Source organism: Purpureocillium takamizusanense, chromosome 6 (genome assembly GCF_022605165.1).
Source record: "Purpureocillium takamizusanense chromosome 6, complete sequence".
Classification (NCBI taxonomy): Eukaryota; Fungi; Ascomycota; class Sordariomycetes; order Hypocreales; family Ophiocordycipitaceae; genus Purpureocillium; species Purpureocillium takamizusanense.
The window spans coordinates 2,564,317-2,590,634 of NC_063073.1; the positions used below are offsets into that span (position 1 = coordinate 2,564,317).

At 59.7% G+C, this 26,318-nt stretch overlaps 9 protein-coding genes across 12 annotated transcripts; 2 read left to right on the forward strand and 7 right to left on the reverse strand.

Moving 5' to 3' along the window:
- Nucleotides 1–4,174: 4,174 nt before the first annotated feature.
- Nucleotides 4,175–6,126, forward strand: JDV02_007274 (Branched-chain-amino-acid transaminase). 2 transcript variants are annotated; one of them, XM_047988752.1, is made up of 2 exons: nucleotides 4,175–5,606; nucleotides 5,660–6,126. In XM_047988752.1, the coding sequence occupies exons 1-2, from the start codon at nucleotides 4,512–4,514 to the stop codon at nucleotides 5,849–5,851; spliced, it is 1,287 nt and encodes a 428-aa protein (XP_047844750.1). In that variant the 5' UTR covers nucleotides 4,175–4,511; the 3' UTR covers nucleotides 5,852–6,126. The 2 variants fall into 2 exon arrangements, with proteins under 2 accessions (XP_047844750.1, XP_047844751.1); XM_047988753.1 differs by having other exon boundaries at nucleotides 4,175–6,126.
- Nucleotides 6,127–6,154: 28 nt separating this feature from the next.
- JDV02_007275 (uncharacterized protein) lies at nucleotides 6,155–7,070 on the reverse strand (the record flags this gene model as incomplete). The annotated part of the gene is made up of 3 exons (XM_047988754.1): nucleotides 6,155–6,211; nucleotides 6,262–6,707; nucleotides 6,755–7,070. The coding sequence occupies 3 exons, from the start codon at nucleotides 7,068–7,070 to the stop codon at nucleotides 6,155–6,157; spliced, it is 819 nt and encodes a 272-aa protein (XP_047844752.1).
- Nucleotides 7,071–7,509: 439 nt separating this feature from the next.
- JDV02_007276 (uncharacterized protein) lies at nucleotides 7,510–8,250 on the reverse strand (the record flags this gene model as incomplete). Its single annotated transcript, XM_047988755.1, has 1 exon — nucleotides 7,510–8,250. The coding sequence occupies one exon, from the start codon at nucleotides 8,248–8,250 to the stop codon at nucleotides 7,510–7,512; it is 741 nt and encodes a 246-aa protein (XP_047844753.1).
- Nucleotides 8,251–8,622: 372 nt separating this feature from the next.
- Nucleotides 8,623–9,548, forward strand: GRX5 (monothiol glutaredoxin grx5). The gene is made up of 2 exons (XM_047988756.1): nucleotides 8,623–8,759; nucleotides 8,831–9,548. Exons 1-2 carry the CDS (start codon nucleotides 8,736–8,738, stop codon nucleotides 9,284–9,286), a joined length of 480 nt encoding a protein of 159 aa, XP_047844754.1. The 5' UTR covers nucleotides 8,623–8,735; the 3' UTR covers nucleotides 9,287–9,548.
- On the reverse strand, nucleotides 9,397–12,107 carry JDV02_007278 (uncharacterized protein). Of its 2 annotated transcripts, XM_047988757.1 has the most exons (4): nucleotides 11,571–12,107; nucleotides 11,441–11,459; nucleotides 10,956–11,305; nucleotides 9,397–10,837 (listed from the first exon to the last, which is right to left on the reverse strand). In XM_047988757.1, the coding sequence occupies exons 1-4, from the start codon at nucleotides 11,733–11,735 to the stop codon at nucleotides 9,503–9,505; spliced, it is 1,869 nt and encodes a 622-aa protein (XP_047844755.1). In that variant the 5' UTR covers nucleotides 11,736–12,107; the 3' UTR covers nucleotides 9,397–9,502. The 2 variants fall into 2 exon arrangements, with proteins under 2 accessions (XP_047844755.1, XP_047844756.1); XM_047988758.1 differs by having other exon boundaries at nucleotides 10,956–12,107.
- A 266-nt stretch (nucleotides 12,108–12,373) lies between these two features.
- IFG3_2 (D-aspartate oxidase) lies at nucleotides 12,374–14,649 on the reverse strand. 2 transcript variants are annotated; one of them, XM_047988759.1, is made up of 5 exons: nucleotides 14,383–14,649; nucleotides 14,139–14,258; nucleotides 13,806–14,004; nucleotides 13,149–13,552; nucleotides 12,524–12,881 (listed from the first exon to the last, which is right to left on the reverse strand). In XM_047988759.1, the coding sequence occupies exons 1-5, from the start codon at nucleotides 14,409–14,411 to the stop codon at nucleotides 12,581–12,583; spliced, it is 1,053 nt and encodes a 350-aa protein (XP_047844757.1). In that variant the 5' UTR covers nucleotides 14,412–14,649; the 3' UTR covers nucleotides 12,524–12,580. The 2 variants fall into 2 exon arrangements, with proteins under 2 accessions (XP_047844758.1, XP_047844757.1); XM_047988760.1 differs by having other exon boundaries at nucleotides 12,374–12,881; nucleotides 12,930–13,552; nucleotides 14,139–14,649.
- Nucleotides 14,650–14,862: 213 nt separating this feature from the next.
- Nucleotides 14,863–16,143, reverse strand: JDV02_007280 (uncharacterized protein; the record flags this gene model as incomplete). The annotated part of the gene is made up of 3 exons (XM_047988761.1): nucleotides 14,863–15,096; nucleotides 15,176–15,469; nucleotides 15,577–16,143. The coding sequence occupies 3 exons, from the start codon at nucleotides 16,141–16,143 to the stop codon at nucleotides 14,863–14,865; spliced, it is 1,095 nt and encodes a 364-aa protein (XP_047844759.1).
- A 1,382-nt stretch (nucleotides 16,144–17,525) lies between these two features.
- JDV02_007281 (uncharacterized protein) lies at nucleotides 17,526–18,036 on the reverse strand (the record flags this gene model as incomplete). The annotated part of the gene is made up of 3 exons (XM_047988762.1): nucleotides 17,526–17,588; nucleotides 17,648–17,721; nucleotides 17,775–18,036. The coding sequence occupies 3 exons, from the start codon at nucleotides 18,034–18,036 to the stop codon at nucleotides 17,526–17,528; spliced, it is 399 nt and encodes a 132-aa protein (XP_047844760.1).
- Nucleotides 18,037–22,092: 4,056 nt separating this feature from the next.
- JDV02_007282 (uncharacterized protein) lies at nucleotides 22,093–24,131 on the reverse strand (the record flags this gene model as incomplete). Its single annotated transcript, XM_047988763.1, has 3 exons — nucleotides 22,093–22,872; nucleotides 22,993–23,814; nucleotides 23,907–24,131. 3 exons carry the CDS (start codon nucleotides 24,129–24,131, stop codon nucleotides 22,156–22,158), a joined length of 1,764 nt encoding a protein of 587 aa, XP_047844761.1. The 3' UTR covers nucleotides 22,093–22,155.
- Nucleotides 24,132–26,318: the final 2,187 nt, after the last annotated feature.

Below are 26,318 nucleotides of genomic sequence, written 5' to 3' on the forward strand. Positions count from 1 at the left end.
CAGGTAGCCGAGCGCGGGCAGTCTGTCGCGACGTCGGGCACGAACGCACGCACGCGAGCTGAATCATGAAGCATCCGCAGCGGCGCCCGTACCGACAGCGGCATTGCCGTCGGCGATCCTCTTTTTGATCTTATCTCGTTTTCTTGTTGTTCCCCTTGTTCTCCCCCCCCCCCTCTTTCTGCTTCCCCTCCCCCTCCAGCAGAAAAATCTGTGTGAGTGGCGGGGCTGGCCGCTGCTACATTACTAGCACTACTGCTGCAAGCCAGCTGCTCGATAGCAAGCAGGCACCAAACGTGCGTCGTCGTTGGGACAGCCGTCCGCCAGGGATGTGCGGTTGGGTTCCATGGGATGGATGCGATGAGAGGCGTACTCGTCGTCGAGTGGCCCGGCGGGCGTCGGCGTCGGCAGCGGCGTCGGCGGACGTCCTGGTTTTGGTTCGGCCCAGCACGGGCGGCGGCGGCGCGGCTATCTACGGCTGGGACGGCGGTACACACACACAGAGAAAAGGACGGAACGCAGAGAGGGGCATGAGTGAACAAGGGGACAGACGGAGAGAGAGAAGAGTGGGCGATAAATATGGGGCAACGGCGGCGGCGGCGGCGGCGGGCAGCGGACGGGGCGCGGCCGTTGCGAATTCCGCGTCGCGCCTTGCCATCCTTCCCGAGCGAGCGAGCGAGAGACGTGACGGGATTGGATAATGTGGCAGTACTTACTTACCTACTCATCTAGTACTCACCGGTCCAGTAATAAGTCTAGCAGTTTCGCAGCAACTAATAAGTTTAGTAGTAAGTTATGTGGCACGTAGCAGCGCCCATCAGCATCAGCACCAGCACCAGCACCAGCGTCCTGCGCCCCGACACCGGATGGCCGGATGACGACACGAAACTGATGAGCAGCAGGAGCGTGGTGCTGGACCAGTGATATGGCGCCGATGCGGTCCGGCGCGGTGCGGTGGTTTCGGAGAGATACGAGCGGCGTACAGCATCGGACCAAGGGGGAAGACCGCCGAGGAGGACGAGGATAGAATGACCCGAGAGCAGAGGCAGTAGACGAGAGAGAGAGGCGACAAGGACGTGTTTCATGACCATGATGGCACCGCTCCGGCGATCTGCCTCGTCAACGAAAGAAAAAGGAAAGAAAAACACAAAGAAAGAAAACAAAAGGTCTTTCATCGTGTCATATACCAGACCGAACGTATACGCATGTCTCGCCGGTCAGCCGCAAGCCCTGTGCCTCTCCGTTATCGTCAGCGCCATAATCATAGTCATCATCGACAACGACGTGTTCAATGCTCCCGAGCCCGACTCACGTCCCCCCCTCCCTTCCCGATCCCGGGCGGGAGGGCGGGCGGCCGGGCGAGCTACCGCCGCATGCCAGCCATCATCGACGCCGCCGTCGCCGGCCCGGGCGGTCAATGTCCCATGGACCTTGTCGTCGTCCCTCGCACGTCCCTGCTGTCCGCCCGTCATCGCTGTAATACTTCGTACACGTGTAGTACTTGCCTATAACACCAGCCCCAGGAGCGAGCCAGCCGCAGTGCGTAAACCCCTGTTCGGGTCTCACCCTGCGGCGGTCCGAGTCATCAATGCCACAACGCATTGTCTTGCTGTCTCGGCACTTTGCTGCTTTCTCTCTCGCGCGCGCGCGCGCACTTTTGCTGATACGCACTTGACCTTTTGCCGATACGCACTTGACAGCACGTACAGTCATGCATCTGGTAGGTGCCGGGCCAGATTTTGCATACGCCCAACATCAGCAGCGACAGGTCGTGGAGCCGTCTACTTCGTAAGGGAACCCTGTACTCCAGCAGGGCCCGGCTCGTACGTATGCCGCTCTACCTATCAGCGCCGGCGCCGAGGACGAAGAAACAGAGAGAACAGCGACAGGGAAGGGGAGCGATGGTGGTGGGGGGTTAATCCCTACCTACCTACCTGCTTGCCTGCCTGCCGTCGCGCGTCCGACTACGGCACCAGCCAGGGAGCGGAGGAAGGGGTCGGGAGAGCAGCATCAGCATCATCAATGGCAGGGCGCTGCTCGCTCAACAAACAAAGGGCGGAGACACCGGGAATGGGTGCGGGGACCATCGGTTCGCAGCGCAGGGGTTCCCCACGGCGGCGTTCCGCTCTCTCGGCCCACGGCGAACCGCCCCCCCCCCTCCTCCATCCAGCTTCCTGGCGGTGGACGTGGGTGGACCAGGGCCGCTTGCTGCTCAGGCGTCGACGAGGAGACGTGTGTGTTCCACCACGTTTCCAAGGTTCCAGCCGCCATGTTCCAGCCGAGAAGGGGGGGTGAGATACTCGTGTATGTGTGTGTGTGTGTGTGTGTTGGCGCGAGCAACCGAGCTGGTGCTGCAGCGCTGACCGCTGTAGGTTCCATGGAAGCAGGTCGTTGGTTGCTTATTGTTATTACTCCCATGGCCGAGGTGCCAGCCAGTCAAACACCAGCGCATCGCATCGCATCGCATCGCATCGCATCACATCGAGGTGTCGCAGGCAGGCCCTCCGTGGTCGTCGTCGTCGTCGGGTCTCGACGCAACGGCACTACCAAGAGAGTCAGAGCCGGCAACACCTCCCTCGTCCATGTACGATGGACGCATCTTGCTGCAGCCACCTCATCCACTGGAACAGGCCCCCGGCTGGCGGCGGCAGCGGGGGATGCAGCGTCACCTCCGCGACCAGCTACTAGCAGCCTGACGTCTCCTCCTCTTGCAACCACGTCCCGGCGCATGGACACGGCCGTCTGATGCGCCGCACCGCACCGCACCGCACCCCAGCGAACGAACAAACCAAATAGACAAGGGCCGCCCTGCCTGCATGCGTGCATCCGGCCATTCATGCATGCACCGTAGATTTGTCGTCATGGAGCACGCAATGGGACTCCCGCCCTCGAACTTGTCGGGCCCAATCCCCCCCCCTTCTCTCAACTCCATCCACTTGCCTCAACTCGTGCCCGGCTTTGTTCTGCTGCAGTGGGTAGCATCACCAACAGCATCATCGTAGAGATGGGGATGACGCAGTCATACCTGTGCAAAAGACTATACAATAGAGTGCTGACGAGCCCCACGGCCTGCCGTCGCCGCCCCGAGTCGGGGGTGATGGCCCGCAGCGTCTCGACGACTCGAGACGTGAGAGCCTCAACAAATGGTCTCCCCCCCCCTTCTTCCCCTCCACCTCCCATAGGCCGTTGATCGAAATCGAGATGATGCACTGCACCCACCGCAACGGCACCCGTTACTGGCACTGGGCTGCGCGCGGGCAGCCTCTGCGGTCCACGTGCAGCACCTCCTGGCCTGGGCGCACCTCTTGTCCCGCCACCATTACCTCACCTCCGGGCGCAGTACACATGCAGTCCAGCGCAGGTACCTCCAGTGCTAGTCTTGTCCTCGTCGTCGTCCTTTCACCAAACGGGTCGGTGGCGGCCGCGGCGAGCGGCAGGCGTCGGGGCTGCTCCTCGCTGGCTGGCTCGCTGGCTGGGCCGGGCTCGCACCGCCATCCATCCCCTCCATCCACCCATCCATCTCAGCCCGCCAAATGGGGGTTTCTCGTTCTCGTCCTCCATCAGAAAAAAAAAAGGAAGCATTCCCACGCCCACTGGAATGGTCCTTTCCTGGCCCCACGAGTCACCTGCCCCTCCCAGGCTCGGAAGTCCCATCCATGCTGGTCCTCCGCCGCCCACATCTGCGATTCACGCCCACGCCTTGCCGGCCATGTCCATTGTGGATCCTTCTCCTCCCATTCCAGGCCGTGGCACCGCACCCGAGCTTGAAGCTAGGGAGGAGGGCAACGGTGCGCGGGCAACCCTGCCATGCCTGCCCTGCCCTGCCCTGCCCTGCCCTGCCCTGCCACTGCCCTCCATCCTCCTCCTGGCGGGCCCCCCGCTCCCTCCACTCCTCTCCTCCACCTCTCTGACGCCGACGCCGCGCCGCGGGGACCCTCTGTACCGAGCGGCTGGGCGTCGGTGCGGGCATGCGTGCGTGCGGTGCGTGCTCGTATCGTCTGTGCCAGTCGTAGCCAGCCATGGCAGTGCGCAGGTACCCCCAGACACCCGGCAGAAAATTTCCCAATCCGCCGCCTCGACTCGCCCCGTAGGCCGGCCGGCCGTCCTAGTAGTCGTAGTCATACTAGTGGTTTGAACGACGACGACGCCGACGCAGGGCCCTCGATAGCCGCCACCTCCGGCCTGGGTTCCGCCAGCCCATAGACACGCCTACTAAAATGATCCACCGTCCACCGTCACCCTTTTTTTTTCTTTTACTTTTTTGACTTCTTCCGTGACTCTCGTGACTCTTCCATCCTCCTTTCCTTTTCTGATCTGTCGCAGGTCAGATTCCGTTCTTTCTGTCGGCATCGACGACATTCCTATACAACGTGGTCAGCCTGGGTCGACTTACACGAGCCCGTCATCCTCAACACCACCACCACCACCACCATCACTCCCTCCACTCCTCAGACTCACCGGTATCCCACGCTCGTCCAGTCTACTAGAATCCAAGGGGAGAGAAAACCCTAATCATGGCTCCCTCCGCCGTCCCCGCGTCCCAGCAGGACGACGTCAACCTCACGGCCGCCGCCATCCACCGCAAGGAGGCCGCCCAGCCTGCCACGAAGCCGCACCCCAACGGCCACTCCAACGGCAACGGCGTCGCCAAGGTTGCCCCTCTCGATGCCTCCCTCCTCACCTACACACTCACCGAGAACCCGCGCCCCGTCCCCGATGAGGCCGTCGCCAACGCTGGCGATGAGACCGTCGCCACCGACCACATGGTCACCGCCGTCTGGCGCGCCTCCACCGGCTGGGCCACCCCCGAGCTCAAGCCCTACGGGCCCCTGAGCCTCATGCCCACAGCCAGCTGCCTGCACTACGCCACCGAGTGCTTCGAGGGCCTCAAGGTCTTCCGCGGCTACGACGGCAAGCTCCGCATCTTCCGCCCGGACCGCAACGCCAAGCGCATGCACATGTCCGCCGGCCGCATCTCCCTGCCCCTCTTCGAGCCCGCCGAGCTCGAGAAGCTCATGGTCGCCCTCCTCTCCGTCGACGGCCCCCGCTGGCTGCCCAAGGATAAGCCCGGTAACTTCCTCTATCTGCGGCCAACCCTCATCGGCACCCAGTCTCAGCTCGGCGTCCAGGCCCCCAAGGAGGCTATGCTCTACATCATTGTTACCTTCATGCCCCGCATGGACTCGCCCCCCGGCGGCATGCGCCTTCACACCTCCCCGGAGGATATGGTTCGCGCCTGGGTCGGCGGCTTCGGCTACGCCAAGGTCGGCGCCAACTACGGCCCCAGCCTCATGGCCACCCAGGACGCCCGCCGACGTGGCTACCACCAGATCCTCTGGCTCTACGGCGAGCAGGGCGAGTGCACCGAGGCCGGTGCTAGCAACTTCTTCATCGTTTGGAAACGTAAGGACGGCCAGAAGGAGCTCATTACCGCGCCCCTCGATGATAAGCTCATCCTCGACGGCGTCACCCGCCGTTCCTGCATCGAGGTCGCCAAGGAACGCCTCGCCGGCGAGATCGAAGTCACCGAGCGCAAGTACACCATCGCCGAGCTCATCGAAGCCGACGCCGAGGGCCGGATCCTCGAGTCATTTGCTGCCGGCACCGCTGTAGGTCATGTTCGCTCCGCCACGCCCGTCGTTCCCTTTGCTGACCTGTCTAGTACTTCATCTGCCCCGTGTCTCAGATTCATCACCGCGGTCAGGACATCAACATCCCAATGGGTCCAGAGGGCGCTGCCGGCGAGATCACCGGTAAGATCAAGGGCTGGATCGGCGACATCATGTACGGCCGCGAGCAGCACCCGTGGGGCTTCATCATTCCCGAGAAGGAGTCCCGGCCTGCCGAGGACTAAATCGGAGCCGAGCGCTCCGGGTGGCCGGCATTTTCCTCTAATGGGCGACGTTTGATGATTAAACCACTGCTTACTTAGATCTCATTGGGGCGATTCATGGGCTGGAGTTCGGCGCACGACGCTGGCCCGGCAACGCATATAGCCAGATTTGATAGACTATTTTTGACAGATAGGAAGCGTTACGACGATGAAACCGTTTTTCCCAGTTCGGTGCCGTTCCAATTGGCGAATAGCTACTTGTTTGGGTGGGGGTGGTCAGCTATGCTTGAGCCAGGGCGTACTTCGTATGCCAGTTCCTCCGTGTTACTCAAACGACTGCAGAATCCGGAGTGTCTCAGCCTGCATGTCTGCTTTGTACTTCTGCTGTCGGTCAGTCCAGGCATCGCTCATCTGTGCAGAACAAGACTTACCGCCTCAAGCTTATCCATCTCGTCTTCATACTCTTGGTTGATGGCGCGAATTTGCTGTTTCATCTCGGCGAGCTCCTGTTCCAGCTCGGGATCAGGCTGTTGGTACTTGGCTAGGACGTCGTCATAGTCCTTCCATGCGGCACACTCCTCGGCGAAAGCCTCGTCCCATTTCTCCTGCAACACTTCCAGTTCTTTTTGGGCCTGCTGGATCCCAGTGCGTAGGGAGGCCAGGTGCGAGTCAATTCTGGCGCGTGCAGTTTCATTTCCGTGGCAGCGGGTGGAAGAAAGAGGGGTTGTCATTTTGGAGTACAGTTCCTCAGACTTGGTGATAAAATGGGACGAGTCGAGCGACAGCTGCTCCGCCCGAGTATCAATGGTGGCATGGGCCTGCATGATGTCGTTGGCACCCTTGGTGTAAATGTCAAGGCCGTACTTGGCGAACAGCTCTGCATGCGGTCAGTGGAAGCCACTACGACCACGTTGTGAAACATACCTTTGAGCTGTGTGACTGCCTCGTGCACCTTGCGCGACTTCTTTGGGGGCTTCATCACTCTGCTGGACGAACCAATGTTCGGGATCAGGTCGAAACTGGCCCGCAGGTCATGCGAGACCTCCTCCATGGCGTCGACTTCGATAGGTGCCTCGGCCTTGGGCGTAGCCTCACGCACAGGCTCCTCTCCACGAAGGCGGGCACGGAAGTTGGACGACGAACCCGGCTTGGCGGCGGACGATTGCACGAGGTCGTCACGGTCGGTGCGTCCTTTGGCGGGGGCAGCCTTCGCCTTTGTGTTCCGGGTGGATCGAGCCATGGCGGGTGATGCAGCTTTGCCTTTGAGCATCAACGGTTGTGATGCCTTTGAAAGGTGACGGGGATAATTGAAGGGATGGGGCAGGAGTCCGAGAAGGGAGGGGAGGCGTGATGAGGCGGTTGCAGGAGTTTTGAGTGCGAGCCGGAGGGTTGGCAGATGGCGAGGCGGTGGTCACCATAGAGCGGCAGGAGCGATACTGACCTCCTTCCGTCCTTTCATCCCAACCAGAACCGGTCAAGACGCCATTGTTCCGCGGGACAATATCAACAGCGTCTGGCTGCCTGAGGCCCAGCAAATACCATAGAAAATCCTTTATTGATCCTTGAACGTCTTCGCAACCAGGCAGGCGTCCTCAGTCCGGCGTCAAGATGTGTCGTGCCGTGTCGTGCCTGCCCCGTCGTCCTGGACCTGCCTCCAACGTCTTGCCCGCGTCGCAGCCTCAGCCTCGCATCTCGACCCTATGCAGCCCCAGCTTCGCCTCGACGACGGCGACAATGTCCTCCCACTCCACCATGGCGCCGTCGCCGACGTCCTTGCAGGCGAGGCCCTTTGTGATGGGCCGCAGCACTTCGACCCAGCCGTCGCTGCCGCCCCAGTCCTCTTCGAGGGTGCGGACGTGCTTGGCGGTGACGGGGTTGCGCCACATGGCCGTGTTCATGGCGGGCGCCACGACAATTTTCTTCCTGACGCCGTCAATGGATCCATCGGCGTCCCAGGCGCGGACGACGGACAGCAGCAGGTTGTCGCATAGGCCGGCGACCATCTTGGCCATGGTGTTTGCGCTCAGCGGGCTCACGACCATGACGTCGGCCCAGCGGCGCAGCTCGACGTGCAGGATGGGCGCGCCGCGGGTCCACGGCCGTGTCCACTCGGCGGCATCGGTGTAGATGCCATCCACGTTGGGCAGCCGGCGCACCTCGGCGAGCGTGGGCTGCTCGGGCGACTGTCCCGCGAGGAAGTGCTCAGCCGACGAGGTGAGGACGAGACGGATGGAGAGGTTGCTGTGCGAGGCGAGCCCGTTGATGATTTGCGGAATCTTGATGGTCGCGACGGAGCCCGACGCCGCCAGGAGCAGATGCACCTTGCCGTCGTCGCGGGCGAGTGAGACATTGCCAGCTGCCGACGTGTAGGCGCCGCCCTCTGTTTGGGCGTCGGAGCCTTTTCTGACGGCGTGGAGCATAGTGAGGTTTGCCAGGAGGATAAACTGGCGAGAAGGCGGCTGTCTGCCGCTGGCGAGGAGCAGCAATGAGGCAAGATCGGCCGCGGTACGTACGCTGCTCTCGAGTTCCTGGACGCTGATGAGATTCGGGCCAGCTACCGGCGGTGATGCGTTTGCCTTAGTAGTTGCCCCTCATCAGCGGCAGTGTGTAGTGAGCGAGGCCCATGACACCAAACCCACATCCGTTGCGCCGAAGACGCCGGCGCCGGCGGCCACGCCTTACGAGGGGGGGGGTTCCGCTACAGGGCCTGGTGGCCACTGGAGTCGCTGACTGTAGGCGACTTGATTGGTCAGCGCCGTGGCCAATTCGCCATTACATCACGCGCGCGGCGAATTTGAAGCTGTCGAGCAAGCAAGCAGTGGGATGTGTCTTGCCAATTTTCCGGGACCACAGTCAACTACCACGAGTCCCGCACCGCTGTCCATCGCGACATCGATAGCCCGCCATGTTCTCCCGCACCGTCGCCTCGGTACGCCGCCGCCGCCGCTCCCGAGCCGTGCTCCTTTGCAATATGCCCATGCTGACGAGAGTCTGGTCCAGAACCTGCTGCGGCAAACAGCCCGCCCGGCCGCTGCCATGCGGGCGACGCCCATCCGGTCGACCTTCCGCGCCGCCTCGCCCCTGACGCCGTTCCAGATGCGACTGCTGTCGGACCAGACGCGCAGCGCCATCGACAAGGCTGTGGCGTCGGCGCCGGTGGTGCTCTTCATGAAGGGCACGCCCGAGTTCCCGCAGTGCGGCTTCTCGCGCGGCGTCATCCAGATCCTCGGCCTGCAGGGCGTCAACCCGGCCAAGTTCGCCGCCTTCAACGTCCTCAAGGACGACGAGTTGCGCCAGGGCATCAAGGAGTACTCGGACTGGCCCACCATCCCGCAGCTGTACATTGAGAAGGAGTTTGTCGGCGGCGCGGACATCGTGCAGAACATGTTCAAGAGCGGCGACCTGGCCAAGATGCTGGAGGAGAAGGACCTGCTGGTGGCGGGCGAGGAGCAGTGAAGGTACGGATGGTCAAGGGCCCGCATAGCATTGTCCGGTGGCCCAAGCCGTGTACGATGACGAAACAAGACAACTTGGAGACAGAGCAGAGCAGAGCAAAAGCAGCAAGTCGGCAGCAGGCTCGGAGATATACCATGCATGGTCTCATGTACAAACTAAGAGCACATCTATAGAATCGCCATTCCGCGTTGAGCAAGGGGCCTCGCCCCAGGCTGCCTAGGCAGGGTACGCCGCGCCGTCGCCCCGCATGTCACTGCCCGCCGACCACACGAGGGTGCCGTCGACGACATCGACCGTCTGCCGGACGACCTGGCCTCGGCCAAACAGGCTGCGCTTCGCGCCCCCGACGACGCGGACCTTGTGACCGAGCCGGCGCAGGCCCTCGACGGTCTCGGGCGGCATGCCCTCCTCGAGGTTGACGGTCCACTCGACCTCGTCGGTGCCGCCGCTGCCGTCCTTGGGAATGCCCGCGACGATGCACACGCGCGGGGCGTCGAGGGCCTGCTGGGGGTCGAGGCCGGCGACCAGCTGGCCCAGCAGGACCTGGACGTGGCCCTGGGGCTGCATGAAGCCGCCCATGACGCCAAAGGTGGAGTGCAGCGAGCCGTCGGCCAGGTTGGTGACCATGCCGGGGATGATGGTGTGGTAGGGCCGCTTGCGCGGCTCGAGGCGGTTCGGGTGCGCGGCGTTGAGGGAGAAGTTGGCGCCGCGGTTCTGCAGGGTGAAGCCGCACCCGCGCGGGATGATGCTCGTGCCGAAGCCCTCGTAGTTGGAGTTAATGAAGGACGCGGCGTTGCCCTGCGCGTCGGTGACGGTGAAGTAGACGGTGTCGCTGCTGCGGAGCGCGGGCGACACCACGACACCAGGGCCATCACCAACACCACCACCACCTACTTTATTAGGGGGCTCACCATGGTGCAGACTGCCCGGCGGCGCCGCGCGCTCCGGGTCAAACAGCTTGGCCCGCTCGGCGAGGTACGCCGGCGAGATGAGCCCCTCGGTCGGCACGGGCGTGACGTCGGGGTCCGCGACGAACCAGTGCGCGTCGGCAAAGGCCAGGCGCAGGGCCTCGACGATGGCGTGCAGGTACGCCGTCGAGTTGAAGTCGCGGGCGCCGAAGACGGGGATGCTGCCCCGGCGCTCCATCTCCTGCACGATGCCAAGCGCCATGAGCGCCACGATGCCCTGCCCGTTGGGCGGGTGCTCCCACAGCTCGACGCCGCGCTCGCGCCCGAGCCCCTGCGCCGTAAAGGCCAGCGAGATGGGCGCCACGGACTCGCTGCCCGCCTCGAGGTGGTGTCGCAGGTCGTCGAGCTCCAGGTGGCCGCCGAGGTCGCGCACCACGCGCACGAGCTCCTCGGCCACGCGACCCGTGTAGAAGCCCGGCTTTCCCTCGGTGGCGAGCGCGCGGAACGTCTGCGCGAGGGTCGGGTTCTTCATGACCTCGCCCGCGCGCGGGGCGCGGACCCCGGACGGCGCGGAGGGGTCCTTTTTGAGCATCTCGGCGAAATTGGGCGAGGCGTCGCGGATGTGCTGCTCAGAGGCGTTCCACTGGGTGGTAGTTTAGTCTCTTGTTAGTTGCTGTTGCCGTTACTCTCACCACCACAGGGGGGTCACTCTGGTTGATCACGACGATGGCATGGGAGGGCGGGGGGCGGTATATACGCACAGAGGAGGCCGCCACCTCGGACACGGGAAAGCCCTTCTCGCCGAGCGCAATGGCCGGTCCCAGGATCTGCTCCAGGCTGACCTTGCCGCTGCCGAAGCGCTCCACGGCGTCGACCCAGCCGGCGGCGGCGCCAGGGACGGTGACGGCGTGGACGCTCATCGCGGGGATCTCGGTCACCTTGGAGGAGTCGGCGCCCAGGTCGGCGCGGATGCGCTCCAGGGTGCAGTGGGCGCCCGAGCGGCCGGAGCCGTTCATGGCGCTGACCTTTTTGGTGGCCGCGTCCCAGTAGAGGATGAACATGTCGCCGCCGATGCCCGTGGAGCACGGTTCCGTCATGTTGAGGCCGGCGGCTGCGATGGTCGCCCATGTCAGTCGTCTCTCTTACGCACCCTCTATCTCCATCTGTGTCTCTGTTCTCTCTTTCTCTCTCTCTTTCTTCTTCTCTTGACTGCCAGATTGGTGAGGGGAGAGGTGATATCACTAACCAACTGCCACGGCAGCATCCTATAAGCCATTAAGCACGTCAGTCAGTCAGTCAGCAGTCAGTCGGTCGCACGGCTCTCCCGAGGGCAGAAAACAATGAGGGGGGATCCGGAGTTGTGAAGTCTGACGTACGGCCGCGTTGCCGCCCGCGCGCAGCACCTCAAGCCCGCACTTGGCGGCGAGGGGCTGCGTGCAGGCGACGATGCCTTCGGTGCTGTGGACGACGCTCCGGCGCGACGGAAACGCCCACATGTCGGGCCGGGGCTCCGGGTAGAGGGCGGCCGTGGTCTGCGGCATCTTGTAGTAGTATATAGTATCAGTGTCCGGGGAGGAGGAGGAGGGTCCTGTCGTGTCTCTCGCCCCAGTGTGTGTGTTGTACGAAGTAAATGTAGCGGTCAATGTCGAGACGCCCTGCTCTCGACTACGATGGTTGCAATGCAGGGCAACAGAACACACGAGGTCAGCAGTCTGGTGTCTGCGACGGCGGCGTCGAAGGCATTGATGATGGGCGGCGCGGCGCGGAGGGCGTCTTGTCTGTCTGCTGGTCCTTCCCTCGGCAATGAAATGACGTTTCGACACCACCCCTGGACGACCGTCGGACTGGACGGAGGGGCCCGACGAGTGCGGGGACAAGACCGCACCAGCTTCCGCTCCGGTCCCCAAGCCCCCTGTAATAGGCAGGCAGGTTGCGCGGGGGAGGGGGGGGATGAACTTGCGGGGAGGGGGTATTGATACGTGATGATGACGAGTTATCTCCGAGTTTGAGGAAGCATTGACGCGGTACATGTACCTTTCGGCAAATCCTCCACGGCGGTCAGCCTATACCGATTTTTTTTTAAAATTTAAAGAAGATGATGAATAAACTCCAACTGTTGTTACTGCCCTGTCTGTTCTCTATCGTGTACGACACTGTGAGTAAATATCCAGCATGTCCTCTATGGAAGAGAATAGTCTCTTCATCTCGCACTTTGCGCTACCCTGTACTTCGTATAATATAGTTATATCTCACCACCACCATCCAACTTCTTCAGTCGTGATTTCTTCACATGCTGAGCCCCAATCGTAATAGACAATGTTTCGATTTAAAGACTGGTCCAGTCTTCATCCCAGCTACCAGAGCACGCCGCCGCACAGACTTCGTTCTACAGCCGCGACCGCGGGCCATCATCGCCCTTCAACTCCCGCAGCACATCGTCAGCCGCCGCGACAGCATCAAGGGCCATGCCGTACCCGGCCTGGAACCCCGTGCCCCCGGCGCCGTAGTTGTGCACGAGGGCCCGGCCGTGCCTCTCCTCTCGCTCCACGCGCGCGCCGCCCTCACGCGACGGCCGCATGCCCGCAAACGCAGCGAGGACCTCGAGCCCTCCCTCCCTCAGCTCGCGGCTCAGCCCCGTCGTCCGCGAGACGATGGACTCGCTTTCCTGCGCGTACGTGGACGCGTCGCTGAGACAGATATTAGCTGGGTCTACCAAGTACGTAGTACGTAGTTACTTTGCACTTTCGTAGCAAGGTTCGGTTGGGTTGGGGGGCGTCGAGGGGCTGGGGGCGCGTCGCCGCCGTGTGTGACGGTGGCGTTGATGTGGCGATGGCGGGCAAAGCAGGGGGTCAAGGGGGAAAGGGGGAAAGGGGGAACAAAGACTAGACTGGAGAGAGACAAGGAGCGAGAGAAGAACAACAACAACAGCAACAACAAGAAAAAAAAAGGCGTACAAGACCCCCTTTTGCATGTACCCTCCCAGAATCGCGTTGCCGTTTGAATGCGGCCGCGGGATCACGTACGTCTCGTACCCGCGTCCGTGGCGCATCACGTTGCTCTTGACGGCCGGCGCGCGCACCAAGACGACCTGCCCGCGCGTGGGGAAGCACTTGCCGTCCTCGACCCCGGGGAGCGTCCGAGCCGCGATGCCCGAGCAGTGGAAGACGACCTTGGTGTCGGGGCTCGCAAACGCCGCGTCGATGGAGTCGAGCCTGCGCCGCACGAAGCGCACCCCGTGCTGGTCGCGCAGCCGCCTGAAGAGGTACTCGATGTGCTTGGGCGCGTTGACGGTCACCGTCGTGGCGGAGATGCCGTACTCGACCCCGGATGGGAGCTCGTGGGCGGGTATCACGCGGAACTAGTAGACGTAGCAGCCCGGCCGCGGTCAGCACTACTACTACTACAACAATCTGTTTGAAACCCGCTACTGACTCGTCCATCATCATCACCACATCACCCACCCATACACCCCTTGTTGGTGGGCTGATGTGCCATGCCTTGCTAGCAAGCCACAAACACAGCACCATCAACACCTGAAAGGAGGAGGGGCATGGAGGGAGGGGAGCTTGGGGAGGGAGGGGAGGGAGGAAGGAAGGAAAGGTCTCTCGCACATCCTCAAGGTACTCGGAGATGGCCCGGATCTTGTCTCGCGGCGCGTCCGAGTCCCAGTACTCGATGGAATGCGCCCGCGCCACGTACGCCTCGCGCCCACGCTCGGAAGCCAGGCGCATGAGGTGCGCGTAGCCCAGCTTGTCCCATCGCAGGGCGTTCTTGTCGCTGCCCGATATGCCGGAAAAGTTGCAGCCCGCCCTGCCACGTTTTTGTACGTGAGTGTCTTCCGTCAGTCCAACCCATCAATGATTCCCCGAAGCCATGGACAGTCCGTGCCTTTGCGAGAGAGGGCATGCACCACCGTCCGTCGTGTATGATGAAATGTTTCTTACCACGGCGAGGTGTAGTTGGGCGAGGTGTCGCCCGGCAGGTGCTCCGCGTATACGGTGATGCGAGGTCCCAGGCCGCGCTCGGCGAGAACGAGGGCGACGTCGAGGCCGATGATGCCCGCCCTGCTCCCCCCTCCCTCGCGTTGCGAAAACTGTCAGCGGCCCGCACGTCGTCGTCTGGTGTGTGTGCTGACCAAGAAACATGAAGGGCAGGCATATACGTAGCAGAGAGACCTAGCGCACGCACCCGACGATAATGATGGATTCCTGAGCCATGGACGCTGTCGTGTGTGCTTGATGCAAAGCTTCCTCGCAGCTGCAGCGGTTCCCGGATAACTGAATGCGGGGAGGAGGGTGGGGTTTGGTTCAGAGAGTTGAGTTTCGTGATGCGGGCCGGAAAAAGGAACTTTGGTCCTGAAGACGTGGACCGACCCGTTTGCCACAGGGGATGTGGCAGCGGGCCTCTGGCACAAAGAGCGGCGTCAAGGTGCTACCAACTCCGGCCGCAGGGGGGATGGAAGTGCTGTCTGTCTTTTGACCTCGACGACGGACGGCCCCGTGGCACCGGCATGGCGTGAAGCCACCCAGACGGCTTGTCTCCGCACCGACAACGGCGCTCCACTTGGTTCCAAACTCAAGACTCGGGAACTCGGGTGTCACAAATTGTCCATCGCATGCAGGCGTGGCAAATTGCGGCATCGAGGCATGCATTATCCAACTATAAACTCTACTTACTACACTGCTTGACTGTGCTGTGACTGCCGTTGTTGCTCTTTGGGTCTGCCGCCGCGGCATCCCTGTCCATGTCATTCTTGCTGTCGCGGCTGGGCGTCCATATCGCAGCATCGCCTATCCGATCGGCTGTCAAGCCAGATCGTCCCGGGTGTTTGTGCCCGGCTTCCAGTTGCCGCTGGTACGACACATTGCGAAGACGCTCCGACTCGGCGGGCGTAAGCTGCAGCTATCATGGCTTGTTAGCCACAACGGATACGATACGCGGGTTGTGTTGCAGGGCGCCTCGCAGGCGGTTAGGTGCTCACATAGAACTCAATGCCAATGGCGTGCAGAGCAAGCGCCAGCCACAGCGCCATTCCAAACGTCATGTTGAGCGCAGCGGCGCTGTTGTCCTTGCCGCCATGGACATCTGCCTTGACGGCCGTCCACGCCTCTAGCGACTTGCACGCCGGGTATTTTGCCTCCAAGGCATCTGTGCTGTTGAACAAGGTCGCGAGCACGTCGCACGGCTTGGCATAGTAGTACGGATCCGAATGGGACATGGACGTAATGACGGCGGACATTCCCATGATGAAACGACATGTGATGATGGCCGCAGCCTATAGTTGAGCACATATATATAATCAGCACCCCGTGATGAGCGTATGTACTGCTTGGGGGAAGGAAGGGGTTTTTTTTCTAGACATAGCAACTCGACTGGACTCACGTAAAACCACGCACGTAGCATCCACGCGCGATGTTGCTCCAGCTGCAGCATCTTGACATTGTACAGCGCAAGGCCCAACGCGCCGACGAACATGATGGACATGAGCCCCGTGATGACCTGAATCTCAACGCCGCCGCCAAAGGCATGCCGCGATACCATGACGCAGCCCACAGCCCCGGGGACGCTCAGTAGGAGAACCAGATACCCGTTGAGGCGGTGCGCCAGGATGAAGCGGTGTCGGATCGCCGGCACGAACTGGAAGCAAGCCAGGAACGACGCGGGGAGGATGCAGTAGAGGTGCATCTTGATGCCCACGAGCAGGTACGTCTTGCTGTCGTACGTCCAGCACTCCCCGGCCACCGCGGCATCCTGCACGTCGGCGCGGCGCGGGCAGTAGATGCCGTCGTAGTTGAGGTACATGAAGCGCGCGAGGCAGAAGCCCAGCATGGTGCCGGAAAAGATGACCCACATGGAGAAGTTGTAGCCCTTGGTGAAGCCGACGGGGTGGTAGACCTTACGCATGGCGGCGACGAAGCGGTTCCGCGGAGGTCGACTGGACTGGGCCATCTTGTTGACTGCGTGCGGCCGTAGCGATTCGGGGATGCTCAGAGAGACGCGCACGAAGTCCCAGCGAACTGAATGTGTGCGTATTATATCCAGTTGTTGGTCGCGTCTGCAAGTTTGTATTGGTGTTGAAAGCGCTTTCACCGTGTGCATGCACTCGGCGTACGTGCAAACATGCACGGATCGTGAAGCAAAAGGGGGAGCAACAAGACATTATATAGACACTGCTTGATTCAGATTTGTGGAGGCTACATCTTCGTAACATGTCGTATTGCGAGGCATGAAAAGGAGCAAGAGTCAATGTTTGGCTGACAGCTTGCACACAGGGGGGCCACGGCCGCGTATGAGTCCACAGGCTGGCATCATCAACCCCCTTACACACCTGTACGTTTAGGGCTTCATCGCGCGCGCCCATCCCGAGACACGTTGGACAAACCTATAGTGTTTCTAATCTGAGCGTCGTGAGAGAGGAAGCGACCCTGGCTTAAAACCGGGGACGTGGATCGAGGACTGGATGCAGCCTCCTCGCCCGGCATGGATGGCAATTTCACTCCAAGGCCAGGTTGTTACACCGCCGTGGTTGTCCACGCGACTCTTGGCAAGTCGTCAGCCTTCGCACGTAGTAGTTGATTTGCGAATCAAGGCAAAGTAATGGGTGGCGTTGTTCGAGCCACGAAACGACTTGCGCAAGCGTTCCTTTACGACGCAATACGAGGCTCAGCCCTTGCCTGATCGCGGCCCGACCACTAGGCCGCATGGGGAATCATTGCACGCATAGCTATGACTGGCTGTTAAAATGCCACCAGCAAATATAAATACATGCTTTGATATGGAAGCTCGGTCCGATGGGTGCTTGCGCTCGGCCAAGATCTCGCAGCAACGTGAAGTTGATTACTCCCCAGGTCGAGTGGCAATGTTGCCCCGACAGGGCGAGCCAGGGAATCAGTCTTTGGCGGAGGCGTCTTGCTTCTTGCCCGGACAAAGAGCGGAGGGCGACGGCGAGAGTTTACGAATTCGGCTGCCGGAAGGCTAATGTCGACAAAGATCGACGGGTGGCGCATCACTACCGGGCCGGCCGTGCATGACCCGAGAGTTTCAAAAGCGGAGAACAGCGGGTAGCTCAACTAACGCCCTCGCTTCTCAAGCCTGCGGTGTTAGATGAGCCAGGGCATCCCCAGAGGGATTGTCTTCGTCGACATTGGTTATGGCATAAGACGCGCAGCACACACGGAGAAACGCGTCACTTCGAGATCAAGGTTCGGTATTAAATAATAGTTATAGAACGGACCAACGACCCAAGTACAACGTGTATTGTCTAGGATAAAGTGTACGACTGCCTCGGGGCCCGCATCCACCCCTCCACCGCGTCGAGCGCTGTATACACTCTACATGATAAGGCTGTTAAGGGCGATGCAGGGCAGGGCCAGGTTGACGAGACCGCCAGCAGCCTGATGAGTTTGTTAGTACCGGCACAACTGCGGAATCGCGTTTTGGGCGGGAGACTTACGTTGGAGGGAGAGCGCTGGCAGCAGGCGGCCTTGCCGACGCAGTGGGCCTTGAGCAGATCCTGGACACCAATGACTGTATCTTGTTAGCGTTGCTCAAGAGTTTTAATGAATGCAGATTAAACTTACGAGCAGCGACGGAGAGCTGCGAGCACTGGTCGAAGAGGCTGAGGCCGTCGAGGACACCGCCAACGACACCAGGGTTCTTGGACACATCGCCGTGGCCGGCCGCCTGGTCGCTCTCTTTGTTGCAGCAGTTGAGCTCCATGTTGTTACCGCAGGCATCGTTGGCCTCGCTGACGGAGATCTCGTGCATGGGAGGAAACTTCTTGACCTCAGGGGCGGCAGCCGCGGCAGCAGCGAGGGCAATGACAGCGGTGATGAAGCGCATATTGACGGTTTCTGAGGATTTTTCCTTGTGTGGTCTTCGGAGGGGTGTTGAAAGACTTGGGAGAGGAAATTCTGGCGGAGAGAGAAGCTGGCTCTGTAGCGAATGAATGGATGCGTTGGGATGGAGAGAGGTGAGAGAAGAGTCCTGTCCCTCGGTCGGAGTGAGGACCGTCTTATTTACCTCGATTCATGTTTCTACTTGTTTCCCGCAACCGGCCTTGTCGCGACTGATTTTTCAAAACTCAATCGTTCTGGCATTCTCGAGCCGATTGTTGGTGGCAATCTGCATTCCGTTTCCGGTCTTGTGCCTGGGCGCCCGAGCTCGAGCAATCTGCGACACAACCCAGGCTAAGGTAGGCGTTTCGTTTGGAGATGGGGGATGGATGGATGGCTGGGGGGGGGGGGGCGAGGTTAGTTGGCTCCACGAAACAAACACACACACACACACCAGCACAGACAGCCACTCTTTGCCTCTTGCTCGAAATCTTGAACATGGCGGAAGGAACGGATGTAAGGAATGCGCCTGCCCTGGAGCCTCACTCTGACGGCGCGGTGCTGGTATTGGGAGTGAGACAGTCGGCGCCGGCGCTTAGCCAGGAGCGCTTCATATGTCTCAGGGCCAAGAGATGAGCTGCTGGAGCTTGCCAAAGACCAGGGACCATGTACGAAGAGCTTTGCTTAGGAGGGAAAACTACGGGAGGACGCGAAAACCACGTGTGGATGATCGTCGATAACAACAATGCTTCGCAGTAGACGCGAGACAGCTTCAGCCAGCGGAGCGATAGCTCGGTGTCTGGTCCCCCAAGCAAGCAAGCCCCCCCTTCTCCTAGCTAGTCGAAACGAATGGTAATTAAAAGGACATAGCAGATGCGTAGAGGTGTAATTTCGGCCGGGCACTTGATTTCTCAGACGGGCATGACTGCTATCGCCGCCCTCCACCAGCCACTCACTGGCTGCACCGCGTCGCATCGTGATGGGCACGAGGGCAGCATACCCAGACTGGACCCAGCCAGCCACGGGATGTTTCGTCAGCCGGAGAAGACTTCCAGCAGCTTGGACCGTAACCACCACCAACAACGGCCAGACCAGCAGCTGATCCCAGAGCATTGGTTCCCAAGAGTGGAACCCACAAACAAAACAGCGTTGGCCTCCGAGGAGGCCCGGGCCCATCGAGATCGTCATGGCTCCGTCTGGTGTTATTTGATGCGATTCCTCTTACCGCCACTACGTACCGTTGACCCGTTGACGGTATTAGTAGCTGCCGTCATAGAACTCCCATCTAGCTCGCATTCTGAACAATGTTATTCTCGATTTAGTCCTTGATAGCAAGGAGCAACCATGAATGACTTGTTCGATGCAATTTCCGATCCCCCATTGATGCCCCAATGTTTGCGCGTCAGAGCTACGCCCCTTGTTAGCCACCAGATGCAACTCCCAGAAGACAGACAGACAGACAGACAGACATGACCCTTCGCACGGACGGGCCTGCATAGAGCTTGACTATGCTGTGCTGTTGTAGCGTCCGATTGCGCGCTCAGCTGCCGGACCGCCCATGGAATGGAATGCCCAGCCGCCTCGAGTGCCTTGCTCATTCGGCGTAGGCGATGATGACTCAACCTCAAGTAGTACCAGTGGTAGGACTTGTAACCAGACTCGTGACGTGTGCCAGGTGCCCATACTACTTCCATATTGGACATCCTCGGTCATCATTTGAGCTGTTTTGCGGCCCGTTGAGTGCTCCTCGCTGGCTACTTGTGTTTCACGCATGTCGTTTTGCATTGGTCTTGTCAAGCGCGCCGTTTACACGGAGCTCGATGCCGGCCCACTGAGTTAGTTTGACTCTCAAGCGATATTACTTTCTTTAGCGTGGATGGAGTTTTCGCGTAGAGAGTGCCAGTCCGATGTTAGAATTCGAGGCCTACAGATATGGTGGTGACGACGATAATTTCAAGCTGCAAGGCCGGGTTTCCTCCTCGCCAAGTGCTGCACGGCCGACCTAACGATGGCTTTGGTGTCTTGTATCCCTGGGCTACGAAAGACATGTGACCGCACCAGCCAACGGGGCACTATGTCTCAGAGCGCGGATGATCTCTCTCCGTGCCCTGCCCTGCTTCCCCATCCGGGTGAGAAGGGAAGGTGACCGTTACATTACCGGCGCGTGCTGGAGCCGCCGGCGGCTTCAGCCCGGCTGGGATCTGTTTTTGGGTCGTTGGAACGTAGAGCTCCTTCTCGCCTCGCGATTGAGGTCCAGTGCATGGTGAGAAGGCCAAGGCTGGACAGTTAGACCGGATCCATTGATGTGCCGCAATTGTTATGAGTTTTGACTTTGGGAATAGTACGTCGGTTTCCTTGAGCGATTGCAAAACACATGGTGCTCATTGTCATGTGTTGCGCAATGGTCAGGTGGTCAATTTTGGCCCTGTTGCTACGGGTCCGGATGTGGCAACGAGACGGCAACGGCCGCCAAGGCTTCGGCACATTCTGCTGTGAAAGAAAGCCAAGGCGGTTGGTGATGACGTCGGTCATCTTGAAACTCGCGTTGTGCGGTTACCTGTTGGCAAGGCCGTGTGATTATGTGCTTGACAGTTGCTCGACGATATGAACACTTCGTCGGACCCGAGTCTCAAGCCAACGAGCAGGATCCTATGTATGATTTGTTTTCTGATATGCATGTCCGTCGCCTTCATGGCCGGATCCCGTGAAGGTAGAATATACTGTAATACACTTGTTATACAACCCGTGCATGGCTGCCATTATTATGCGGAATAATTCCTCCGCTAGTACGCTCTTGATCCTAAAGGTCTTTCAATAACTAGCTAGAGTTGCCAAAACAAGACGCAAAACACAACCACAGCATGACGCATTTTATCTACATCAGTGTAGGCATGGGTTATGTCCATTCAGCTCAATACAGATGCTTGAGCTCAAGATTATGGGAGTCAACTATTGTTAATTGCTGGAGCATACTACGTATAGGGTAGCAACACAATGCCCAAAGGAATACCGACTGGCGATGATGCATGGCAGGGGCTCCCTCTTTCCGCCCGAGTGTTTGGGTGTCTTGCTTGAGGCTTGGCTGCTGGCAGAACGGGCATCCAAAACCGTCATCGCGTAAAAGTGCTTGGCTCACGTCGCCGATACCAAGTTTGTCCCCACGTACTCGCTACGTATTAATGGCGTTGTTGGAGTCTCAGGTCGGCCCAGCGTGCCATTCCAGCGCGCCTCAACTGTAGGCTCCGAGCCCATCGACCAACGTCTGGTCAGAGGCACGCGCCAAAGTGAACAGTCTTTTTGCTCGTCTTTGGCTCCGTCGCGTCAAGTAATAAGGGCACATTCAATCGCGCCTGTCGCGTGCACATGTCTCAGTCTAGCTGACGTGGTTGGAAGCGCGTAGGCATCTCCCTGTAGCTGAGAAAAGGATAGTCTTGTTATCCCTTGACCGTGCACCAAAGACCTGGCGCCAACGGCCGTTCCTCGCAACGGGAGACCAACGCGAGTGTCGAGCATTTGTCAACGCTGGCGTGTTCCCCGATATGCGTGACGAATGACGGTGACATGTGGGCTTTGCCATTGCGCTGGCGTTGCTACGGCGCCATCAAGGCAGTCAGTCATAAACACGCAAGTCTGCCCACCATGACGCCAAAAGACTAGTCGTGTTATTTACACACGATGTGGATCTGTCAAATGCCGCCTGGTTGTCCAGACCTTCCCTACGACAAGGCCTGCCATTGATCGCAAGTATTGATGCGGCCCCTGTGTCCTGGTGGTCCGCCCATCATGAGCACGCAGGCTGGTACTCCCCCAAGTCATACAACGGCAGGTCTACCGAGTCTAACTGAACCACCAGTGAGAGCAGTGGGCGCGGCACGACTTTCTCGCGGATGACCCAGCTAGACTTCGCTACATTCATTACCACTACGCTGTCGTGTCCGACTCCATTAAGTTGACGTGTGAGAGTATCAACCTCGAAGAGGCGCACACGTAAAGATCGAATGTGGGTCATGAGAAACGTTCATACATGCTACACTCCGCAGGGCATTATTAATAATCGATAAACGTTGCGGCTCTGCCATATGCCTGGCAAAAGTAAGGCTGAAGACGGTGCGCAGCTTCTCGAAAACTAGATTACAGATTCCTCTTCGCTCTTCTCCTCCATGGGCGCATCCACGCGCATGTTGAATTCCTTGACGGGATCATACAGGAAGGCGGCAGAGAGGGCCGCCAAGGCCGCAAAGCTTGCGGCCGCGATCCAGACGTGGTCGAATCCCGTGTTATAGGTTCCCACTAGCGCATCAGCACCGGCCTCGATTATCTCCCCGGTTACGTTGGGTATCATCGCCATGAGGGTCTCGTTGCGCGAGGTCAGCGCGCCGATGAACTGGCCCACGAACTGCGGATTGAGCCCATGTGAGATGGCGGCGTGGGCAACGTTGTCGCCCAGGTGGGACATCTCGGCCACGAAGATGGCGTTGTAAATGGCGATACCACAGGTGGCACCGATCGACCGCACAGAGATCATCAGGCCGCTGGCAAGGGCAATCAGGCCCGGAGGTGTGGACAGTTGGGCGATGGTGACCAGGGTCGTGATGGACATGCCGAGACCTATGCCCAGAGGCACAGCGTATCCCCAAACCGCGTTGTTGGTGGAACGGTCCGCCTTGGAAAACAAGGCAAAGGAGATGGTCATGAGGAGCAGCGCGCAGACGGTGAGCCAGCGAGCGTTGCGGAACCTCGCGCACCACAGCCCCGTAGCCATGGCACCCACTATGCAGGCGACGAACCAGACGACGAGTCTGGCATTGACGAGCATGGTGTCTTTCTCGTACAACATGTTGACCTAGCTCATGTGTTAGTGACGACACAGGCTGCGGAACTGACTGCAGCACATATGCATGTGGATGGGCCCTTTCTGGAGGGAATGGATTCTCCCTCTGTTTTGGGACGACATGGAACATACCTCGAAAGCAAAGTAAAGGTTTGCCGCGAAAAAGGCGATGCCGTCGGTAAAGATGCAGAACAAGCATATAGGGAAGTTGCGGCCCATATTGAAGAGTCCGTGGTGGAACATGCCCTCCTTGACAAACCACGTCTCATAGACGACGAGGCCCAGGGCGAACGCCATGCCGACTGCAAATGTTGCACAGACGTGAGGTTCCGACCACGGGTATGGGTTCTGGGACCACGACAATGCCAGGCAGAAGAGGGTCAGTCCCGCCGCCAGCAGCGCAAAGCCACCCCAGTCGAGCGTCCGAAGCTTGTCCATGGTGCGTCCGCGAAACTCCTTTTGCTTCTTCGTCGGAGGCGGGTTGTACCCCACGAGAGTCAGCAAGCCGGCGACTATGTGCACGGCCATGACGATGTAGAAGTAGGTACGGAACCCGTCCTTTGTCGGGTCGTTGGTCCTGTTGAGCGCCGCGCCGACCACCACGCCGAAGACGGACCCCATGGAGTTTGCGGCCGCGGTCCCTCCCTGGCCGTAGCCTCGCCAGCGACGTGGCAGGACCTCGGAGACGACGGCGTGGAGCAGCGGCTGGTTGCCAAAGGCGACGCCCATGACGGAGACGCCGGCGATGATCATGTTGATTGACTTTGCCTGGGCGATGATGAGGGCGCCGAGCGCGCCGATGAAGACGAGAATGGTGAGGAACCATTTGCGGCCCCAGTAGTCACAGGCCTGCGAGACCATGGGGCATAACACGACCGTGAAGATGGTGATGGGCGCAGAAAGCCAACTGACTTTGTCTGTCGCGTTAAAGTGTCCGGCAATGGTTTGTCCTTGCTGGAAAGCATTGTCAAAGGGGTCAATCCAACGGGTCAAGACCACCTATAGAAGGGAATAGAGGAACTTGGGGGGGGGGGAAAGCTACGTACGGCTCCGACTCCCACCAGGATGGTCAGCTGCGCAAAGTAGATCAAGCACACGGCCGTCACAGCCATGATGGTCTTTCCGCTCAGCTTGACCGATCTCTCGTCCTCGTCAGCGACATTGGCCGTCTCCGAGGGCATCGACGCGACCTTCTCCATGGCCTGCTTGGAGTCCGACATGGCGTCGTGCTCGGACTTTTGCTCGACCGAGCTGGCATCGGCAGCTCCCATAGTGCAAGACCCTGCGTGTGTGTCTACCACAGTAGTTACTATGCACGCGAGCCTCGTTTGCGTGGGTAGGCTGTGGGCTGGGGGTTGAAGGCCGGAGCTTGAGGGCGAGTAGACATGGCAGAAGCTTCAATGTTACAGAGGCACTCGATATATAAGGATCAACTAATTCGCACATTGATGGAACGCCTTTGGACGTAGGCGACCTCCTCCGGTAACAAAACACCAGTTTTGTGCCCAACAGCCCCGTACCGTCAGCGACTGATACCAAAATCCCAAGGGGTGTCAACGGTTCGGGACCGGAAGCCCCCACCGGGCCGGGCCCCCGGTCTGGCGCCACGACCTCGACCCAGCGGGAATCTGGGGTTGTGGAGAAATGCAGATTCCCGGACCCCGGATCTTCAAATCGTAACGGCTGGCTGGTTTGCTTGGCCTCCCCCTTGTCGTATCAAGTGGCCCTTTGTCGTAACTATTCGGTCCCAACGAGCACGAGACGTCGGGGCGAGCCTGGATGCTTCTTGGCACGATGACCAAACATGCTGTACTTCGCACGATCACTGCGTATCTGTGATCTGATGTTGTGTGCTAAGAACTCCTGCACTAACGAAAAGGCACGCGGAGTGACCGCTATTCAGGATGCAAGAAGTGTCCAGACCGATCATCCAGCCAAAACATAGAAAGTACGAAGTTGTACTTCAACACCACCATCACGGAGCATTTAATGCGGACAATTTCGGAGTGCCCCCTCAGTGCCGTAAAGAGTGTACTGCAGCCACTTTTGTGCGAGTGAACCATAGGGAGTTACGGTAGTAATTGAGCATTTGGAGGATGTGCTTGCAACTTCGGCATCTGGCATATCCCGGGATCGATGGATGCAGACAGAGGGAAATGTGTGGGTCTGTGTCTTTAGTTGACATGCTTCCCAAAGTATCTCTTTTGAGTTGGGACTGGACGTGTAGCACAGGCCGGTGAACCAGCGAGGTGCGGACGCGTACGTTCCTGATATTTCACCAAGGGTCAAGCGATTGCCTGGAACTTCCCTACTGAAGACTCGCCAATGCAAGAATGCTTGACGCGCATCTACCCAAGCCGAGTTTCATGACACTCTGTGAATGTTGAACGCCGCGGCGTCGCCATTGAGGTCAGGACCTGTCAACGGAAGCCAACGCCCAATCCAACACCCGTTACGAATATAAACTCGTCCTGCGTTTTGCAGGGCACTTCATGCAATGGCAATGGCTGAGTTCTTACCAGCTGATACATGTATGCGCCAAAGACGGACGGCTGCCAGAGGTAGGTCCAAGGTCGGAGCGCCAACATGAACCACGCGGTGCAATATTGCCAAGACACCATGCCCATGAGAAAGTGACATGAGAGTCGTTTCCAATTCGCCGACCGTCAGTGGTCGTCACTCGCCGGGGCGCGCAGGAACGACTCTTTCCGACGGCTGAAGCCTAATAATCGTGAGCGCCAGCCAATGCCATGGCGGATGTTGAGGTCCGCCAGCTCATTATAACGCCCGTTGCTGCGATTGAACAAGCAGAACGGCAGCCAGCCACTCTTGTAAGTGCAGTACGTGTTGGTCACCGCGAGTAATCACACATTCTGGTGGCGTCCAGCACCCCCCAGTGCCAACGACGGCCCGCTGTGGGGGACGTGAGGTGTTCCGTGTGGGCTGTTGCCGAAGGGAGGGCGTCGTCAGTGTGTCCGACGGACAGACACGCATTGATGGGCTCCGAGCGGGCCTGACCAGCAGTCAGTCAGGCCTTGCAGAGCTGGCTGCGTACATACGAAGTACACGAACGAAAGACTGCAGTCGAAAGAAAGGGGCCTCTTCATACAGCCTGAGCAGGAATCAGACGTAGAGGCGCCTCTGTATCGTTGCCGCGGACTTTTGACACGAAGGCATGTCCGAGGTCAAATCCTGGTTGACCATCAACTAGTAGTACCTGGTCCTTGCACGTTCGTTATGGGGGCACGTGGCGGACACATGTCAGAGACAGCTGGGACCACCGGGCTGGCTGATGAGGCAGCGAACGAGTGTCGGCAACTGGGGAGTCTTGATGTCCACGGTGGCGTCGCTCAGCTGGTAGTATTCAAGTGTGCAAAGCGGTGTTGGTTTGGCCTCACCCCGGTCCCCGGCGTTGGCTTTGCCGGGGCGGCCGGGAATCGACCAGATCGGCCGAACAT

Excerpts from the sequence above, each read along its gene's own strand:
- JDV02_007274 (XM_047988753.1), top strand. The coding sequence starts at position 4,512 with ATGGCTCCCTCCGCCGTCCCCGCGTCCCAGCAGGACGACGTCAACCTC.
- IFG3_2 (XM_047988759.1), bottom strand. The coding sequence starts at position 14,411 with ATGGCTCAGGAATCCATCATTATCGTCGG. Across the intron at positions 14,005-14,138 it reads CCCAACTACACCTCGCCGTG|GGCGGGCTGCAACTTTTCCG; the intron begins GTAAGAAACATT and ends AAAACGTGGCAG. Across the intron at positions 13,553-13,805 it reads TCTCCGAGTACCTTGAGGAT|TTCCGCGTGATACCCGCCCA; the intron begins GTGCGAGAGACC and ends TACGTCTACTAG.
- JDV02_007278 (XM_047988757.1), bottom strand. The coding sequence starts at position 11,735 with ATGCCGCAGACCACGGCCGCCCTCTACCCGGAGCCCCGGCCCGACATG. Across the intron at positions 10,838-10,955 it reads CCGAGGTGGCGGCCTCCTCT|TGGAACGCCTCTGAGCAGCA; the intron begins GTGCGTATATAC and ends ACTACCACCCAG.
- GRX5 (XM_047988756.1), top strand. The coding sequence starts at position 8,736 with ATGTTCTCCCGCACCGTCGCCTCG. Across the intron at positions 8,760-8,830 it reads TCTCCCGCACCGTCGCCTCG|AACCTGCTGCGGCAAACAGC; the intron begins GTACGCCGCCGC and ends AGTCTGGTCCAG.